The sequence below is a fragment of the Seriola lalandi genome, unplaced genomic scaffold, assembly GCF_002814215.2.
Source record: "Seriola lalandi dorsalis isolate HSWRI2012SDOR001 ecotype SW California unplaced genomic scaffold, Sedor1 jcf7180002054664, whole genome shotgun sequence".
NCBI lineage: Eukaryota > Metazoa > Chordata > Actinopteri > Carangiformes > Carangidae > Seriola > Seriola lalandi.
In genome coordinates this window covers 855,165-875,129 of record NW_019525217.1, presented here as the reverse complement: position 1 = coordinate 875,129, position 19,965 = coordinate 855,165, and the positions used below count along the sequence as shown (strand labels likewise).

The following is a 19,965-nucleotide window of genomic DNA, read 5'->3' as shown; positions in this document are numbered from 1 at the left end:
GTTATGTGGATTATAGCTTAAGGTGCACACATCTGTGTCACCTTCAAAGAACTCAAATACTAGTGAGTCGACTCTTAAGAATGTCAGACTAAGATACTACAAGAGTTTGGACCTTAAGCCATACACATTAATTTAAACTGTGGAAAAAAACAAGGAGCTTCAAAGCGAAGGACCACAAGAATATGCTTAACAGATAACGCTGGTCAATTAAACTGTTCTTTAATTTTCAAACCACCTCTCACAATGAAAACATAAAACAATATTAGATTTTTAAATCAACTTTGTATGGACTTCATTTACACTGACACTTTTCTGGCAGTTCAAATATAGTATTTACTATATTTTCATTTTTATAAAATTATAAAATTTTTCTGGACATATGTACACAAATATATTGTAGATATATACACACATACATAGAAAACACTCAGCTTTACTAATCCATTTCTCTTCAGGTGAGGGAAAAAGGGGTGGCGAGAGCTAGCCCTGCTAGCTGTTTGTAAGGACAAAACACACACACACTCTTCTCTCTCACTCCCTCACTCACACTCGCGCGCGCGCACACGCACGCACGCGCGCACACACACACACACACACACACACACACACACACACACACACACACAGAGATCTTGTTCAACACAAGCATCTCTAGCTTCAGGCCTGGCGTTAGTCTAATCACAGTCTCTACAAACTCTTCTTTTAAAACTTTATCCAGGATGTTTGACCAAACACTTTTGCTCTCTTTCAGCAACATCACTCAACAGTTCGACGCATCCAATCCTCCATTTTCCTCTGCTGGCCACTAAGCCGCTCCACTGTAGAAAAAGGGGGGTTGTGTGCCTTGCTTAAAGGCACCTTGGCAGTATTTTTTGAGCTGGTCCTGGTTTTGAACCACCAATCACCAATCACAAACTGCTCTGGCACTCAGCAGGAGAAGGACCTCGTTTTGGCCTTTTTGTCCCTTTGCCACAAACAGGACAGTAACAATGTTAAGAGCGTCACGGCTGAAGAGGAGCGGGGGCACTTTGGGTGATTTTAAAACTCCTTACTGTCCCTGAACAGGTCGATGCGAAGGGCAAGTTCCTTGAAAGAAGGACGCAGGCTGGGGTCGTTGTCCCAGCACTCCTCCATGACCTCATGTATCTGAGAGACAGGACAAAGAGTTTATACTGCATTCATGCAATGTCACACACAAGGATAACCTGACTGGTAGCCCTGTAATCAGACAGATTAAACAGCCTAAATCTGGTATTTTTGCTGGGTTTCATATTTGGAGTGGTTAGTTAAAAGTTAAGTTACATTTTAAATTTGCTGAATCAAATGTATTAGAGATTATATTAGATTTTATTTTAACGTAGCTGCCAGTGATGGTGACTTTGCCATAGTTCTTTTGGCAAATGTAGCAGCCTTCAGAAATTCCTGAGTCATGTTTACAACTCTGAGGCTGTCATGGACGGGTTTCAATCAAGTATTGTTGTTGTCTGGACTGTTGTAATATCCTTAAACTGAGGCTTGATTTTTTTTTTTTTAATTAATTCCAGAGATGAGCATAAGTCAGTATATGTCAATTACTCTTGATGGGAATGACAGGTAATCAGGGCGTTCACACTGAAAATGGCACTATAATAAAAAGTGCGATGGTTTTGCTTCAGGCACTGGTGAAAAGATAAAATATGATCCAGGAAGGCTGGCTTGAGTAAAACACCCATGTGTTTTAAGGAAAATGGCAGAATTTTGACCAGGAATAAATTTGTCTTTATGCATTGCTATTGGAGGTTTGAAAACTGTCAGAATATCATGCAAACTGTTCATGTTTGCAAAACTGGTTGAGCTGTAGTTATTTTACACCACAGGGAAAGACTGTTCTTTTTCAGAATGGAGAAAACATGAAAGGTCTACATTAGGGGAATATGACACATTTTTGTGTTACATTCAACTGTTAGCATCAAATTTTACCTATTTATTTTGATTAATTTATATTATGTGGATAAACATTATTAGATAAGGAGAGGAAATGCAATGTATAACACTGCATATGGGGCTTCTAGCTGAATCAAATTTGCAGTCCTGTTTCCAGGTAGCCAATTAAAAGGATATGAAAACAGCTAACCAAACAAGTCTATAAAATACACTCATACAAATGTGTATATGTGTGAGTACTGAGTATACACTGACATACAGGTGTGAGTGTGTGTATACGAATACAAGTATACGTGTGTACACTGCGTAAGAGTACACATGTGTGATAAATGAGTCTCTTCAGAGAGAAAGCAGCAGTACATGTGCTTACCTCTGAGGGACAGCCCAGAGGCTGAGGCAGCCTGCTGCCTGATTTAAGGAGTTCAATGAGGTGATAGACGATCAACTGTCCCTGCTTGTCGTTCCCCATCATAGACATAAAAACCTGGGGAGGAGAATGATGACAACCAAGACAAAAACAGATTAAAAACAAGATCCTTACAGATAATAAAAATGACTTATACTCTCAACAGGTCAATGGTCAAAGTGATTGTACTAGTATTAACAACACAAGTGATGAATCTGTTATTACTGAGACAAAGTCAAAAATGTGGCGTAACCTGAGCAGAGAAATGCTACTACAGTCAACATGGCAAATGACATGCCAGATATAGCATGGAGAAGTGTGTATGTTTAATGTGTAATTATGCAGGACTTCTGGCTCAGCTGGCTCTCTGCTCAGAATATCAACAGCATACACCCAGACGCTGTAAGCTGTCAGCGCAGAAGAGAGGGCCTTGGTTTAACTCATTCAGTTCATGCCCTGAGGTATGATTGTTCAGGCAGAGGAGGGAGGAAAACACTTCCCCTGCAACGTTCGGAGGGTTCAAATGTCAGGGTTTGTTTGTTCTTTTTACAGAACATGAATCACTGTCAAACACGCAAATTATCTGCAAGACGCTGACAGGTTGACGGGCCTGTTCTTCGACGTTAATTTATTTGCTTCTGACATGTTTCTACATTTAACTATAAAATAAGAATCTCTGTGTCTGTATTTTGATTTTCTCAACAACGGCTCTCGACTTGAAACTTTTCAGGTGTACTGCTGAGGACGCAAGGAAGAGCAGTGTCCACTGTGAAGTTTTTAGATGAGCGGTTCTAGAGAAAGCTTCAGACAATTTACAAGTGTGCACATGCCAGGGTTTTAAGAAAGAAAAAAATAATTGTCTCTTGGTAGATGGATTCAGTTCTCCCAGTTCACATGTGACCACAATTATGTTCCACTTAAGTCCCGTAATTATATTTGACTCCAAGAGATTCTAATGGTTTCTTCCACTTTCGCAGAAAAACCCCTCCTTCCATCGATGTAATATTCTTGTCCTTCCAAAGTCACAACCTCAGAAATAAACTGTACTGTCTGTTTACACCTACTGCCCTCCAGAACATCTGAATTTTGTTGCACTTCCACAGACAATAAAGCCAAGTACCTACACGAGTTCTACATTTGGGACAATTTGGTGAAATTTTAGTTTTTTACTCATTATAAATATATGGGGAAATATAAATATTATTCAGAATATTATATTGTAACTCTTTAAATCTATTACATATTGAGATACAAGATCAGGATCTTATCATTATCTATCACTCACTTGAGCAGTGCACACCAAAATGTTCTTAACCATGCAAGTTTGTCCAGGTTCAAACTAAATATCACAATATACATTTTTGATAGAAAGTGTTTGTGCTCTCTATGGTCCAAAAAACAGCATTTGTAAATTTTAGCGCTTTGGCACTTTTGCTTTTCTTGTACACATCATGTCTAACTTGTATTTGTAAAATTTCTTATTTGATAAGTGATACTGAGCTTTAAGAGATTCAAATGTTTTAAATCCTTCAATCTCAAAGAAATGTCCGAGTGTTTTTAAAGAATCAAACAGAGATATATCTCTAGAGAGATCTACCACTATATTCCTTTTTCTGCCTTTAATTGATAGCACTAGAATTACCACCTTGCGGTTGGACGCCTTCGCCAAGGAGCCAAGTTGCAGGAAATATGGTCATAATCTCTCCTTACTGAGTTACAGTGTTGAATAATGGTCAGAAGTAATTTTGCAGAACATTATGATGTCACAGTGAAGTTGACCTTTGCGTCAAGGCGTTTCTGAGATATCACGTTCATGAGAATGAGACAGACATGCAGATGTACAGACAACACCAAACATAATGTCTCTGGCCCTTGCTGTCGCCAGGCATAAAAAGTTCAGAGACACAAAGGTAATGTGGGGAAAGAGGTGGAGGAGGACCTGCAACAATGACATGCCACAGTGTCATGTCAGTTACCCTGTTTTCTTAAATTAAAATGGGATCTTCTGTATTACAATAACTCAAACTGTAACTCTGAGTTAGTAGGACCTCGTGAGGTACTGGGTGAATAGCTTTGGGAACTGTCTCTACATCTGCACATCACATTTAATATTTGTCCATTTTCATACTGTTCCCTACACTCAGCAGTGAACATGAATGAAGCTGAAAACGCAGTGAAAAAAGCCAGTGCATGCACACGTGAGTGTGTTATGACTTACTGCAGGAGGGCTACAGATCTTGTCGCTGTGGGTGAAGAGCTCATAAAGCACCACTCCAAAGCTCCAGACATCTGACGCCACAGAGAATTTGCTCTCAGTCAACGACTCAGGAGCATACCTGCAAAACAGTTGCAAGTTCACAAGATGACTTCAACACTACGTCAGGCATCACAGTGAAACCAAACAGATAACAGGTTAGGAATGCCAACAAATTCCTAACAGGAATTTCTATTGACAAATGATTGGTTAGCAAAAACAGGAAAAGTTCAATTAAAATCCTGCAAAACTCTGCAAAAGAATTTCTTAAATTAAAGAAATCCTAAGTATCAGCTCGTGGTACAGCATTATGAGGATTGTAAAGACTTCTTTGTCAGAGAGAACAAAACATTCCAGAGAAAACAGTCTGACCAGAATATGGGGCTCTCTCCTGGCTCTTTGACCATGTAGTACTCTTTGTCCTGAGGCAGAACTTTGGTGAGGCCAAAATCTCCAATCTTCACCCTCAGCTCACTCTCCACTAGGATATTTCTTGTTGCCAGGTCTCTGTGGATATACCGCTTACTCGACAGGTACTCCATACCCTGTGAACACGGAACAAAAAAACATTTTTATTTTTTATTTTTGCAGCAGTAGCTCCAGAAAGCATGTTACAAAACTGGCCAAAGGGCTGTACCTTGCAGATCTGAGAAGTGTAGTGCACAAGCTTCTTGTGATCGATCCTTTCCTTGTTTTTCATGAGGTAATCTCGCAGACTTCCAAAAGGCAGATATTCCATAATGAGGCGGAGATTTCTTCGTCCTGAAGGGAGTCAAAAAACACACAAAAGAAATTATTCACCAAATGCACTTAACAGCCATAAAAGTTTGTATATTTTGTATGTATATAATGTATATATATTAAGGTTGATGCTGTGGCGAGTGATACCAAAATGAACTTGTTTCATATGAATACAATAAAGCCCAGTTTGCTGAATGTCCAGTAGAGATGGGCAGATATTACAGAAGCTCCGATGCCTATCTCACTCCTGTGAAGCTCACTGATTCAATACATTGTGTCAGAGCCTGTGACTTCAAATGTGGCTGGTGCTTCACTGAGACTGTTGAAGGTTTTGTAGTATAAGTATAGTATTTACAAGTATAAAATAGCCACTTTAGTGGTGTGAGAAGAAAGAATCTTTCTTTGAATCATCGATCTCCAATCACATCACATTGCGGCTGATATGAAATGTTATATAAACATCAACCATGAGGTTAAAACACATGAGCCCGCAGTGAACACTGAGCCTGAACTACACTTATTTTTTATATGTCGGCTTTTTGGACAATGTATTTATCAGTTTACTTTAAGATTTATATTTAATACAGCATTTCTGAGCCAACATGTTGTACTTTTAATAGTAACACACAGACTTCTTGGACTTTAACTGCTGACATATCAGATTCAATTATTGGCAAAGAGCTGTAATGCCTTCTCCCCAGGCTTTAACGCCTGCTATAAATTTTACAAGCTTCCAGATGTCATTCTAAGCACAGTAGCTTGAGGACAGAAACGTTAAATATTTTTGGGGCAGAAAATGAAAGGAAGCTCCAAAGCTTAATAGGTCTTAATTTTCCTATCGCTACAATTTAAAACACACAATAAACGTTTGACATTATAGTAATTACACGGTGAATTTAGATACATGTATTTAGATATATTGTATGAAATCACTGGTTATGTTTTAATCACTAGATAAGTTTCCCTCTGATACGGCTAGACTAGTTATTTAGTAGAGTTAAGTGTATCGATGTTAAAAATTCTATATATGTAGAAGTTATTAGTCCAATTGGTAAATCTGTATGGAAACTGGCGAATGTGCATCCCGGGGAATGTGTGTAACAGGTTTTGCATTAACTAACATAGGTAGTAACATATAGGTACTAGAGCAAAGTTATTAAAATAACCGTGAACTGTACCTGCACTGTAGCATACGCCTTTGTACTTGACGATGTTCTCATGCTGCAGAGATTTCAGGATCTCGATCTCGCGCTCAAAGTCTCGTATGTGCTCTGCAGTGCTGTGCTGTAGTTTCTTCACAGCCACGACCTCCCCAGTGTTGTCCTGCAGTGGGTCATACCGACACATCTCCACGCTGCCAAAGTTTCCCTGAAACAGAAGACCAACTTCTGTAAGCTGTCATTTTTTCTCAAGAGTGTTTTCTTACTTTGACAATGCACACAGCGAGGTACAGAGCACCGTGAGCTTCAATGCAAGTCCTAAAATGCATTGCACAACTCTTCTGCAGTGCACCAGCCGAAAGTGTGCACTTAGTATGTTTTTGAATTTTCATGGACTTACAATACTATATCTGCTGACTAGTAAATGGCTAGCTAGATAACTAGACAGGCTGACAAATAATGTGACATGACACTAAGAAAATTTTAGCATCAAAGTTAATTGTCTATCAAATGAAAATCCTATGACAATCCAAGCTACCAACCCCTCATACCCTTTAAATAAATAATGTGAAAAACCTAACTTCACTGAATCCACATTCGCCTCAATAAACGTTATAAATTCAACATGTCAGAAACTGATGGTTGGGATTTGGTGTCAATAATAAATGTAAAGCATGTATTAAAAAGACTAAAATATCATTACATGTCAAACAAAAAGGTACTACAAGAGGAAAAGGGGTCACAAAGTCTGAGTATATTAACATGAGGGTAAAGTTGCTCTGAAAAGCACAGTTTCTTTATACCTTGCCCAACTGCTGTAAGAATATGAGGTGTCTCTCTTCAAACTGAGCTGGCTCCTGATTCTCAAAGCCCCCAGTGGACCAGGCGGAGCCCACAGTCCTGTTTGGCAGGATGTCACTGTCAACGATCAACTCATAGTCTGGGGACACAAAAGACAACAAAAAAAAACAAAACAAAACAAAAAAAAAAAACAAAACAAAACAAAACAAAAAAAAACAAAACAAAACAAAAAAAAAAAACATGTACATGAGAGATAATGCAACAGCTCAGAAATGAATCAATATAATATCAATAACATTTTCAAACAGGATAAATTTGACCCTGAAACCTTTTCAGCATTTGTATCCCTGTTTCTGGTGTCTGGGACAGGTTAGGACTAATCATTATACACACAGAGTTTAAACTTTTCAAATCTACCCTGTAGGACAAAAACATTCGCAAAATGCTGAGGAACACTATCCCTGCTCCATTCCTTGTCTCATTTCCATTATCAGCTAATTATGACCTCATCAAAACAGGAGCTGAGACTGAGCTGAGGCCATGTTACTGAAGACACAATGATAAATGTGAGCGGGGGGGTCAAAGGATGTATGTGTTAGGACACTTGAGATTCAACATTGGTGTGACCTAAATTCCCTGTTGTGACACCATTAGGGGCCTTTTGGCTGGCCCAGCTGGCGAGGGGATATACACCGACCTGGTGTGAAGAGGCTGTGGAGGTCACGGATGATGGCCCGAAATGTTGGCCTGAATGTGGGCTCGTAGTCCATGCAGCTGGTAATTAGATTAGCCAGTTCGGTCCACTTCGGTGCAGGAAGCTGATGGCGGTCCTCGTAGAACAGGGTTTTCTATGAGACATTTCAAATACAGTCTTCTGTATTTTCACATTCTGCATATGATATGAAGCAGATATAAAGCATCTAAATACATTAAATCTTGTTGAGACTGAACTGTCTTTATGGATTTTCCATTTAAGTAAAAATGACACAGTTTGGATTTTATTTTGAAGTAAACTGAAAAGAAGAAGAAGACGAGTGCAAGCCAAGTCACATCAGGACAACATATTGCAGCTAAACAACTAAAACCCAAATTCACAAGGTGTGTTTCCAACCAGAAGTGAAAAAAATTTACAACATGTTGTTGTAGCAAACAGAGAAGCCTCAAGCAATCAGCTGACAATGTTCGAAAATATGACGACCTGTTTCTATGAGGTATATATTAATCATGATGTCATTGTGAATGGTCATACAGTCACAAAAGCAATGGAGATAAGGTATTAAAATACAGCGAACGGAATCAGCAAATAAATGTCATTAAACTGGAACAGAATTTTGAGATACCGAGAAATTCTCAACCCTACTGCATCTTGTGCCTCATTTTAAACAAAACGTAGGAAAAAAAAAATCATATACCATGATATGCACAATATTGTTACCATCTGATATTAAACATATACCTTGATAGTCTATGTTTTAGGTCAAACCACCCAGCCCTACCTTAGAGTTGTCCAGTGTTGATAGAGGTTTCTCCCCACCACTGCAGATCTCCCATAGCGTGGTGCCAAAGCTCCACTTGTCTGCAGCCAGGCTGAGGTTGGCAGGGTCCTCGATACATTCAGGGGAAACCCAAGGGATCCTCTCAATCAGGACTGAGCACAAACAAAAACATTTAAACCACCACTGTTAGTAAAGACTTGATTTAATTACAGCACTGACATTTTCAGACAAGATTTTAATTGATTCAGTTTAGTTTTATGCTGTAATTGAGTGCACTTCTTGCACTCTATAATGCATCACTCTGCATCTAGTAATAAAAAAAGAATCAATTCCTATTAAACTAAACTCATTTTCTTTACTTTAATAGCATATACCAATGTCTTACAGATCAGTTGTACCTGTGTTTTCTGTAACAAAACACCATAAACAATGAAGCAATCCAATGCAATGTGGATTTAAGATGGTACCATCTCACTGCCATCATAGCCTTGTTAAATAGGAACATACTGCCCTCTGTTGATTAAAGAGGTGTATTACAGTTATGTTGAGAATAGACCAACTCACTTTCTTTGGGTAGGACAGTTATGCTGATGCCAGGGTCACTAAGTTTGATAAAGGGGGGGTTCCCAGCCCTCCGGTCCTCCTCTCTGATCAGAAGAACATTTTTAGCACACACGTTCCCGTGGACAAGATGCTTCTCTTCCTGCAGGTACAGAAAAGGAGGGAGCTATCAGTCTCTTACCTACACTGAGAAAACAATCACTCAAAATTTTCATTCTCAATACTTGGTGAACGGCTGGTAAATGCATTAAATCGGACATTATATGTACATACCATGAAGTTCATGGCCCAGGCCAGCTGCTTTGCCACTTCAAGCTTCCACAGGATGTTTATAGAGTTTTTGTTCTTCTTCAAGTAGGTATCCAGTGAGCCAAACTTCACATACTCCTGCACCATAATGTCTATAAGAAATGAAAGCATTTTTTTTTCTTATTTAAAATCAACTCAGGATCTTGCGATCACAACCCAAGTTTTAAACCTCTTCACTTCATGTCATTCGATGCTATTACCCTGATGATCCACTTTGCAAATGGTGTTAACCAAAGCCACTTGCAGGGAGAGAGCAGGAATTAAGTGTCTCTCGATGACACTTGACAAAATGACAGGGATACAGTTCACTTTTAGATGGTCTAATTAAGTTTGTGATTTGGTGTCAGTAACTTCCAGCATTGTGGCATTTTCCCACTTTTTAACTTAAAAAGAACAGTAAAGATAGAAAAATGCTGAGGTACACTCAGTTAATTATATTCAAAACTGTGTCTTGTTGGTCAGGAGTGGCAAACTTTATTCCTCTACAACGGATTACTCACTGTAAATCAAACAGTGAAGTGTTTACTCTTGAGGTTTTACACACCTTTACATTTTTTAGTAGTCCATTCAAATAAAAGTAATCCCCTCCCAAACAAGAAAAAAGGACCAGTCATGCAGGTTACTTTGTCAATAGTTGTTGAGATGATTCAGGTGAATATTTTCCTTTAAAACAATATCAGTGTTTCCACTTTATCAGTCTGAGCAATGCAGACATGTGCATGAGAGAGCGTGGCAGGTGAAAGAGTTTCTGGGGCGGGGTATAGTAATCCTTCTAAGAACAGCCCACCATGCCTCAGGCTCAAAGAGGCCAGTCAAGATTATAGCAGAGCATGGTAGAGTCTTGATATCATTAGACCAAGCTCATTCGTCAGTGTTACCGTGCGGGCATTTGAGGACATACAGTATGCTTGTTGCATGACAAGTTGAGAGATGCAGACTTACTCTCTTCTCCGCAGACACACACGCCGTAGTTAAGGATCAGGTGCTTATGGGACAACTGACTCATCATGCTGGCAGCTTCAAAGAAAGACTGCAGGACAAGACAAAGTCATAAAACCAAATTATTTATGAGCCCATGTCAGAAAAAAAAAAAGATATGCTCCTGTGATTCACCTGGGACTGAATTACAGAAAATGTAACCTCTCTCAACCTGTTCTTGTCGGACATAAGGCCATGACCATATCAGATGAGCTTAATTTACTTCACTGATACCACCTATCATGTTCAATCAATATATAAAATGATTTAAAAAACTGGACATTTCAGCCATTTATCCAGCACTTTAAATACATATTTTAACTTCTTTTAAATCAGTTGAGTTACTCAGTTTTTACAGGTAAATGCACAAGTACCCCGTGGGGTAGTTAAACCCTTGGTTGGGAATCAGTGGACTTAGCATGAGTTGAATGGCATCTAAAAGGACCTCAAAACCTCTTCCAACCTAAAGTAGCATGATGAACACACTGCAGTTTTTAACCTTCAGTATTGTTTACTTTTTGTATTTCTTTTTTTTTTTTTAACCGATAACCAATTAGTGGCTGTAAGAACTGAGCCCAGTCAGTGTTCCCGCAAAGACGACTTTTAGCACAGCTTTAAAGCCACACACCTCAGAGTAATTCCTGTGGGCATGATCAAGCACTTTCATGACAGCTTCTGTGTGGTGCACGAGTCCATAGTCTCCCAGCTCCTTGCGGACCCCTTTGAAGATCTTTGTAAATGTCCCTTGACCAAGACTCTCCATCTGACAGGAAGAACATAATCGCAGGTTCAATTCAGGAATCATAAGCATTAAATTCTAACCCTTAACAGGTGATTAACTTAATGAAGTCAGAGTTTGACTTGTGGGCAAAATGATGATGGAGTAAAATAATAGTGCCGCACAATGATATTGTGACATACACGAGGAGATGGAGACATGATTAATCCTGAAAATGCAAACTAAGCTTACAAATTCCAGATCTTCTTTCCTGATCTTGTGAAACACCATTTGACTGATGTTGTGTCGATGTAGTGATGGAGATAGAGGCACTTCTGAGCCCTTGTTGCACCTGCACACAAGCAGGCAGGACTTTTCTGATGGTGGAAAGACAAGAACACATTCTTATATTAAACCAGTTATAAGAACACAGAATAAGACAACAGTAAGCATCAAACTGGGCTGCACTAGATAAGCCTTAACTAATGCAGGGCAGTTGATTTGTTGTATGGAGACAAAGTTTCTTGTCAGGAGTCCTAAATCCTGTCTTGCAGCATCTAAAACTCACAGAGCTGGAGGCCTATGGACACCAGCTGATCATCCCAGTTCAATTACCATGTCTGTAAACTGGTAGGAGATCCCCATACACACATTCAATAGAGCAGCCCGGTGTGTATACAAATAGTCTGCATCTTAGGATACTGAACATGTTCCATGCATGCTTGCATCCAGTCATAGACTCTGCTAATGTCTACTAATCTCTCAAAAACACACACTGGACAAATCGAGATTCTGTTAGCCTTACCTTTGGCTTTAGGTGGACAGCACTTGCTGAACTGGAAAATGACACTGTCAGAGCGCACAGTTTCCTTTTGGTAGCAGCTGAGTAGCTCCTGCAGGCTACTGAAGTTTCTTTTGGCTCCACTGAGGTTAAACTCCCCGCTGGCAGACCTGGTTATCTGGCAGTGCTTGTATTCTACAGTGTCATACACCTGGGACAGAGAAGTAGAAATGGATATAAGTCAAGTTTCAGAGAGTGAATCACTAGTTATTCAAGAGGGAGAACCACAGATGAAGATTTCAATTTTACAATGAAAACACTGAGGATTAAAACAAGAAGAGAATGCATTACTTTAGTTGTAGCCTTTAGATGTAACTTTGCATTGAACCAGTGTGACCAAAATGTGTCTGCAGTGCAGAGTATTTAAAACTGAAAGTTGGCACAGAATCCTTTTCAGATCCTTAAGAACGACATTAACACTGGATCAAAAATCTCAGGCTGCAGTGTTGCAGTAGACATGCTGCTATGTCACAGGTGACAAGATGAATTATAAGCCAGGGAGTCCAGTTTGAAAGCTTATTAAACACGAATGGTACAAGGTAGTCTTTCTGGTATGTGGCTGTCTGACAGGGAGCTAACAGGGTTGCTGCCAGTTATTCTCTCTACACATTCAAGTAATATGAGGCTTATCATCCACACTGGGCCTTTTGACATTCTGCAAAGGAGAATTGGCTCAGAGATCCTGAAAAAAAGACTATTCGATACTACTAGAGAAACTGAGTGACTGTCACTTGCATGTTTGTTTATTGTTTATTGACAATTTCAGTATCTTTTGGAAGTATGAAGACCACTTTAAACCTGGTGGGGTTCATCCAAACATCAGTGGATCCAGGCGACTCAGTGCCAACCTACGTCATGCTCTTGGGATGCCATACCCAAACAAAAACGTGTGGATAAGCATGAAGGACAATGCACACAGGCAGACTGCCTGATCCTCTGCTTTACATCACCCAAAGCGTTCAGAGGATATCTCTGTTCCAATCGAGGACCCAGTGACTCCCTTCCCTGCCTGCTGAAGCTCAGTCAAACTGATGAACTGCAATAGCAATAACCACAGACATCATCACTGAGACAGACCCCAAGTCGCTTCCTTAAACATACCGGTGATCTAAAACAGCCGGTTAGCATTATCAAACACACTGTAGCGATAACAAATCATTTGGTACGTTTCTTAAAATTTGTCAGTGTTCAGCCAAAGCCAGTCTCCTTTCCTGCCACAGAATCCCTAGAGACGAAATGAGCCAGTAACGGGTCAACAAATCCTTTTGGTTAATAATCTGACAATTGACGAGAATTTGCATTGTATGTTTTTAGTTGAAACCTGGCCACTGGTGCAGCAACAATGATAGAGGCTTGTCCTTCAAACTGAAAATGTTATCAGACAGTCAGACAAAACATAGCAGAACTGCAGCCATTTTCTCTGCACTGTTTGTGTGTAATGACATTGACCTGGCTAAATCTATAGCATCTGAATATCTTGCTCGAGCTCAAAGCAGAATTATCAGTGCTCATCATTACATTGTATGGGCCAACGAGATATTCATCGCTATTTCTACAGGGATTCTCAGAGCTGATCTCCAATGATATTACTAGATATTAAAAATGAATCCTGAGTGGAGACTTGAATATACAAATCAATAAAAACAATGACTCTAAAGCCTGTGAATTCACGGTGTAGCTTTCAACTCATTCAACGTGTATGAAGCCACTCACCAGCATGGTAACATTCTAGACCCACACAGTGAAAACAGGGTTCAACATTGACAATGTTTCAGTAGAGAAATTACCTGTTTTTGTGTGTTTTTTGATGCCAACCTAATCTTAAAGACTAGAAGGGAATTTTTTAGTTGAACAGATGTTAACGCAGAATTCCCCAATATTATAAGATCCTTTGTACCATGCAGTTGTGACTGCTCTTTAAATGACAGTTGAAAATTTCAACAGTGCCTTGTCATCTGCTTTAAATACCGCTGCTCCACAAAAGGTTAAAAAAGAGGTCGACTGACAGAATCTCCCCACGGTTAAACAGTATGTGTTAATGAAATTAAGTGAATCTGTCGGGCAGTGGATGGATAGAGGAACACTAGGCACACAGTTCATTGTAATAAATACAAAGAAGCTGTGGCTGCCTATAACAAAGCAATCTGTCTAGCAAGAACAGATTGGAATATCAACCTCCACTACTGATCAGCTGCTCGACACTGCCCCCACCCCTCCACAGTTCTCTGCATCAAAATGTGAACAACTTGCATTGTTCTTCAATAACAGAGCCAGTATTGCTGCTGATACAAAAACAGATGACCTCAGTAAACCTTGTAAAAATATATATATATATATAAAAATGGGAAAATTCACCTGTATTACAGTGGACTGTCACTGAGTATAACTGCTCCATCTCATGTATTGACCCTGTACCTACAGTATTTTTTAAGCGGGTGTTCAACAGTGTTTCAAGTCTATACATCTTTTCAAACAAAAACTTTCCTGGACACCTTCAAAACAACTATCATTAAACCGTTACTGAAGAAAATACAACCTGCATGTGATTTCTTTATTGTTAAGCACTTAGAGTTAACCCCAAGAAAGGTGCTACACAAATAAAGTCTATAATCATTATTATTGTTATTATGGTGAAATGTGCCCACTACTGCAGGACAGTGTTACCTACCTCAACAGGGAAAGTCAGAAAATACTTGTTGAAGTCTTTAGGGCTACATCTCAAAATGTAAAGGCCCCGCTTGTTTCCACACTTCTGAAGCTGGTTGATGGCAAACTCCATTCTGCAACAACAACAAAAAATTAAATAAATAAACAAAATAAAAAGAAATTGAGAGTTGCAGCATGAATGTGCCGCTGACAAATCTGTGAAATTATGTGATGCAATCATGTCAACATGAACCAGAAACTCAAAGGAATTCTTCCAAAATATTGTGAAATACATGCCACGAACAACTGAAGCTGTTTTAGCATTCTCCTCCTGTAGAATTCTGTACTAAACACCAATGTGGAAAGTTTAACTACTGCCAATACAAAGGTGACTGGTGCATTTCAGCACTCGAAGCAGCATAAGTACAAGTGTGAGGAACGCAGAGAACATCATTTGCGGCTGTTCCAATTTGCACTTAATTTTGTGCCCAGCTAACCTCTGTGGGACGGATGAGTGACTGTTGGTTTGTCAGTTTTGAAAAAATTAGGTAATGTGGCCACACATCTGAGGAGTCATCTGTTATCTTGACACTCGAGTGAGGCAGTGGAGGCGCCACAGATTAGCATAATAATTCAAGTTTAGGATTAGAGATGGGTTGCATTCAAATACAAATCAAGCTTTGAGGTTCTTCACGTACGAAATCGGGCCATGGCAATGAGAAGAGATGGCCTCCACAAGCCTCGGAGGTGCCACTTCTTTACAAAGGTAGTGATGTGCGTCTGTAGTCAGCCGATAGTAGCCGTCAACGAGGGACACAAAGGAGAGCGCTTCAGATAAACTGGGAAACTCCAGCTCCTGAAATGTATGAAAAACCACAACAGAGCACATCAGCAGGATCTTGTTCAGACAAGATGGTGTAAACCAACCAAACTGTGGATTTTACACCATATTATATTTTTTTCTGTTCTCTGCATGAAAAAGCAGGGGAGGAAAGTAAATGCTTCACAGTGTTTGCTCTGGTGAAAACAGCGGACGGAAAGGGGTTTGAAAAGTGAAATTACCAGATTCTTGCCATCTTGCTTGTTGATGGTGACCACCCGACTCTCTGCAGCACCCTCCTTGCTGGCCTGTTTGATGCTGATGTCAGTAACATCAGGGAAGTCACACAGGGTCTGCAGCTCCTGGCCAAACAGAATAACAATAGCTTATCACTTCATATATTTAAAAAAAAAAAAGAAAAAAGAAAAAAAGATATAGGTTGATATATCTCATTCCTCCAAGCGACAGAACTCCATTGTGATCCAAAAATATTTTAGAAACATTCAAACGTATACTGTCATAGTCACTCATTATAAATAATGCGGCATATGTAGTTTATTCTGAAACACTGCTCATGCTTTGGGATGCAATACAGTTTTTATTTCCTTGTTCTTTTGGGTGGCATTTCAGCGTTGTGGAGTTCTGACATCAACACTGGGAAGTAGTGGTTTCCTTCCTGTGTTTCACTCATTTTATACTGCTCTGTATAAAAGTCTGTTAAAGCATGTTAAGTAAATTACAGCTGAAAAAAATGGCAAAAAAAAAAAGAAAAGAAGAACAGCACAAACCTGGTCAGAATCTTTCAGCTTCTCTCGACACCACTGGATGCCAGTGTCTGCCGCCACCAGGATGATGAGCTGCCCGCTGGACGGTTCTCTGACCTGGAAAGTCTCCGTGTAGAAGGCCTTCTCCAGGGACTCCATGCTAATGAGGTACTTAAGCTTGAGGTCACGCGCTGTGGTCCGACACTGACTGAACTGCTGGATGAAGCGCTTGAAGCGGAAGCGGATTCGCTTTCGTGTCAAGAAGTTGCGGTCCTGGATCTGAGCTCTCATGTCCTTTGGCAAGAAGGACTTGTAGCTGGAGGAGATTCAGTAGATTTTTGTTATCAGCATAAAGCCAGATGTTGTAAAATCCATTACAAATATATTATTATGTAGATATTGGTGTCACTCTTATTTTTGAATGTTGTGTTTGCATATAATAAGGTGTTGTTTTGTGTGAAACATACAGCAAGATGCCATGAACATATTATAAGGTTGAATAGAAAAGTTGCTCACTTGTGCATTTTTCATTAGTGAAATAGGAAAAGAAAATTATGTTCATAATAAAGGGAATCAAAAACTCTCAGGTTGTTAGAGCTGACACTGAATGCTTATTTACTTACTGTCTGATCCAATTTTTCCTGATTTGAAGATAATTTTATTTAGGCAAAATTCAAGATTAGTCAATGTTGTGTTTCAAGTTAGTTTTGTTTTGGTCAATGAACCAAAAAAAGTTCTGTAGAAAAAAAAAAGTCAATTTATTAGTCCTTATAGTATCCAAAAAGACATTCTGTTGGCATCAATGCTGAAAACAAGGTTTTGTATTTGGCTCCATTACATCACATAGTGCTTAGCCGCTACTTGTGTCACATCTGCTCAAAAGCAGCCTTTGTGTTTCACTTGTACCTTATAGTGTGGTAGATGTCCAGTGGCGACATCTGTCTTTCCTTGGCTGTCCTTGTCATGTCGAGTACAGCCATACCGAGGCACTCTTCCTGAGTCTCATGGGAGTTGGGGATCTTCACCAAGCCATTCACAAAGTCATTCCTCCACTGCACACAGAGACGAGAGTAACACAGTGGCTGTTAGGGACTACTGGTGAACAGATCTGATGGCATATAAAGTGTGCAGGTGTGTTCAGATTCCTCACACTTCCTCACCTGCTCACATGTGAACTACCAAAGTCTGTATTCCGTGTGTCTGTGTTTGTGTGTGTGTGTGTGTGTGTGAAAGAGTTTGTATCAATCCAACAGTTTTAGGCTATGTTCCCTGCTGCTATCTGAATCATGGCATGGCCCAACAACGGCACAAAGGTGTCTCTGCGTTGGCTTCTGAATAAATTCTGGTGCAGATGGTTTATTGAGTTGATGGAAAGAAGCCCGGCCACAGAAACAGAACGTGACGCGTGTGACACCTGAAGAATTCAAATGTTACACAAATTTATTTATCTACTAATCAGAGCTTCACCATGTCCAAGTCCATTCTCTGATTCTATTTTCCCTTGTTATTTGTGACAGAAGCTCATATACAACGACTATGAGCTTGTCATAACCACAAGACAACAATTTAGTACAACATGACTTGCTGTCAGTGACTGACCAATGAATGAGCCTCCTGTCAGCTCATCTGACATCATGGCTACAACTCTTGTTTTTATTGTAATAAATCAGTGTGAAAACTAAACAGACCAGAACTACAAGATAACATTGGAAAATCCAGCAGGTGAATGCAGAGACACACTTCCCCTTCCAAGTCATAATAGCCTTTCTTTATCACAAACACAGAAGCTCAGCTCTAGATTAGACTGTGAGAATGAAACATATCCTTCACAAAGCAAAACACAACATCTGTCCGAAGTGAATGCGAGCATGTGTAATGGCTTAATGGCGGCAAATACACAATGTGCTACACCCTCAAATGACCCCCGCAGATGTGCTTCCCTTCTCCCCTTTAGGCTTTTCCCAAGCCACCGGGGGCAGATTTCCACAGGCATAATTCCACATAATCCTTTAGTTCACTAAGAGGTCAGCTCCAGTCATATTACTGGCTTAAGTTACCTGGATTCACCTTTACTACAAACCTCTTTTTTTTTGCACTGTGGTTAACATAAAGCATTTCTTGACTCAGGGCCCTTAGGTTTATGACAACAGATCTGAAACAGCCTCTATTGTATTTTTTTCACCTGTCCTACGGAGACATTTCACTGTTACAACTCTGTTTTCCTTTGACCAAAAATGCAAGAACAAATACTCAAACTGCCAACAGAGAGAGAGCGAACTGAAAATGTACTCAATTCAAGCACACAAAACCAGAGGGAAATGAGTTTGGTCTCCTAACCCTTGGCAGGTAAAGCTTTCAGTTTTCAGACTTGGCGACCTCTAAGACTTTAATAAAGTCGTAGTACTGTGACCTCCATGACCAGCTTAACCTCCTGGTGGGCCTTAGGGAAAAAATGCTAAATGGGCCCATACCGACCCCCCCGTGAACCCATGTCACCCCTAATAATCAACACTAGTAATATAACATGTTGAGCAGCTGACATTTTTGGATGGTGCAGTTTGCGCAATAAAAATGTCAGGAACCTTAATGGATAGGTCTGGTGATATGATATATTTTTCTGACTGTCAAAAAAATGCATGAAAAGGACAAAACCAACAAAGAATTGATTTTAACAAGTATTGCCTGTGTAGCCAACGCTAGCTGGATTCCTTTGTGTGAAAGACCTTGATTGATGTCATTAAACTGTTAAAAAATCATAAATGAGGCACACCGTTGCACTGGGTGACATCTTTCTTAATTACCATGAACATGGACACTGTAGAGGGCCCCCCTCCATGAAATGGCCTCAATGCAGGGCCTCTTTTAAGACCCAGTGTTTCCTCTACATTCATTTAGCAGTGGCGGCCCGCCACTGCTAAATCATAGCCGCCACGCCTTCAAATTTCTTTTATTTTTTTAAATTTTTTTTTTATTGTCGCAAATGCACCACCGCCACATCTCTCCACCTTCACAGCACAGCCTGTGTGATGATGAGCGTAACAGCGGGTGGAGGGGAGGGAGGGAGTGGGGTGGTTGGGGGATCCTATTGGAGTTAATTACTCGCGAGAGCGCGGCCTTGAAAGTGACATCACGTCAGGCATCAGGTGAGAGTCAGAGAAGTGTAGTCGTGAGGAATAAGGCAGCGAATTACCGGAGAAAAGGTAGACTTATTAGCCAACTCAGTGACGCTAACTTGGGTAAACTAATTGATAGCATTAAGCTAATATCTACACGTCATTATGTATTAACTGCTGACTGCCTTTTCAGATGAGCTTGTTCAGATACTTCTCTAAGAAGAGAAAGACAACAGATGAAGAAGACGCTAGTCAGGTAGCATCATAAGCCTTTTACTGACTCGTAAATGATGATGGTTAGGTAAAAAATAGTATTTTAATGTTCACACTTGATCAGATGTGATGTGAGTGTAAACTATATAACGCTGTTAGTGTTACGTTACTCACACTTTTAATGTAATCTTATTAGACAAGTAACATTAGACAGGGAGGAG

The 19,965-nt window shown here is 39.9% G+C and overlaps 1 protein-coding gene across 2 annotated transcripts in view; it reads right to left on the bottom strand.

Annotated features, from left to right (window-relative positions):
- Window positions 1-203: 203 nt before the first annotated feature.
- The window catches only part of jak2b (Janus kinase 2b), a 24,584-nt gene continuing 4,822 nt past the window's right edge, over window positions 204-19,965 (bottom strand). For both annotated transcript variants that reach the window (XM_023421148.2, XM_023421149.2), the window contains exons 6-25: window positions 17,325-17,470; window positions 16,443-16,734; window positions 15,897-16,016; window positions 15,533-15,690; window positions 14,857-14,968; window positions 12,153-12,339; window positions 11,600-11,724; window positions 11,258-11,392; window positions 10,594-10,681; window positions 9,616-9,743; window positions 9,346-9,484; window positions 8,782-8,933; window positions 7,983-8,133; window positions 7,288-7,424; window positions 6,503-6,692; window positions 5,221-5,345; window positions 4,956-5,128; window positions 4,548-4,665; window positions 2,294-2,407; window positions 204-1,146 (exon numbers count right to left, since the gene is read on the bottom strand). In XM_023421148.2, coding sequence (XP_023276916.1) covers window positions 1,039-1,146; window positions 2,294-2,407; window positions 4,548-4,665; window positions 4,956-5,128; window positions 5,221-5,345; window positions 6,503-6,692; window positions 7,288-7,424; window positions 7,983-8,133; window positions 8,782-8,933; window positions 9,346-9,484; window positions 9,616-9,743; window positions 10,594-10,681; window positions 11,258-11,392; window positions 11,600-11,724; window positions 12,153-12,339; window positions 14,857-14,968; window positions 15,533-15,690; window positions 15,897-16,016; window positions 16,443-16,734; window positions 17,325-17,470 — 2,898 coding nt within the window. In that variant the 3' untranslated portion in view covers window positions 204-1,038. The remainder of the gene's footprint in view (window positions 1,147-2,293; window positions 2,408-4,547; window positions 4,666-4,955; window positions 5,129-5,220; window positions 5,346-6,502; window positions 6,693-7,287; window positions 7,425-7,982; window positions 8,134-8,781; window positions 8,934-9,345; window positions 9,485-9,615; window positions 9,744-10,593; window positions 10,682-11,257; window positions 11,393-11,599; window positions 11,725-12,152; window positions 12,340-14,856; window positions 14,969-15,532; window positions 15,691-15,896; window positions 16,017-16,442; window positions 16,735-17,324; window positions 17,471-19,965) is intronic.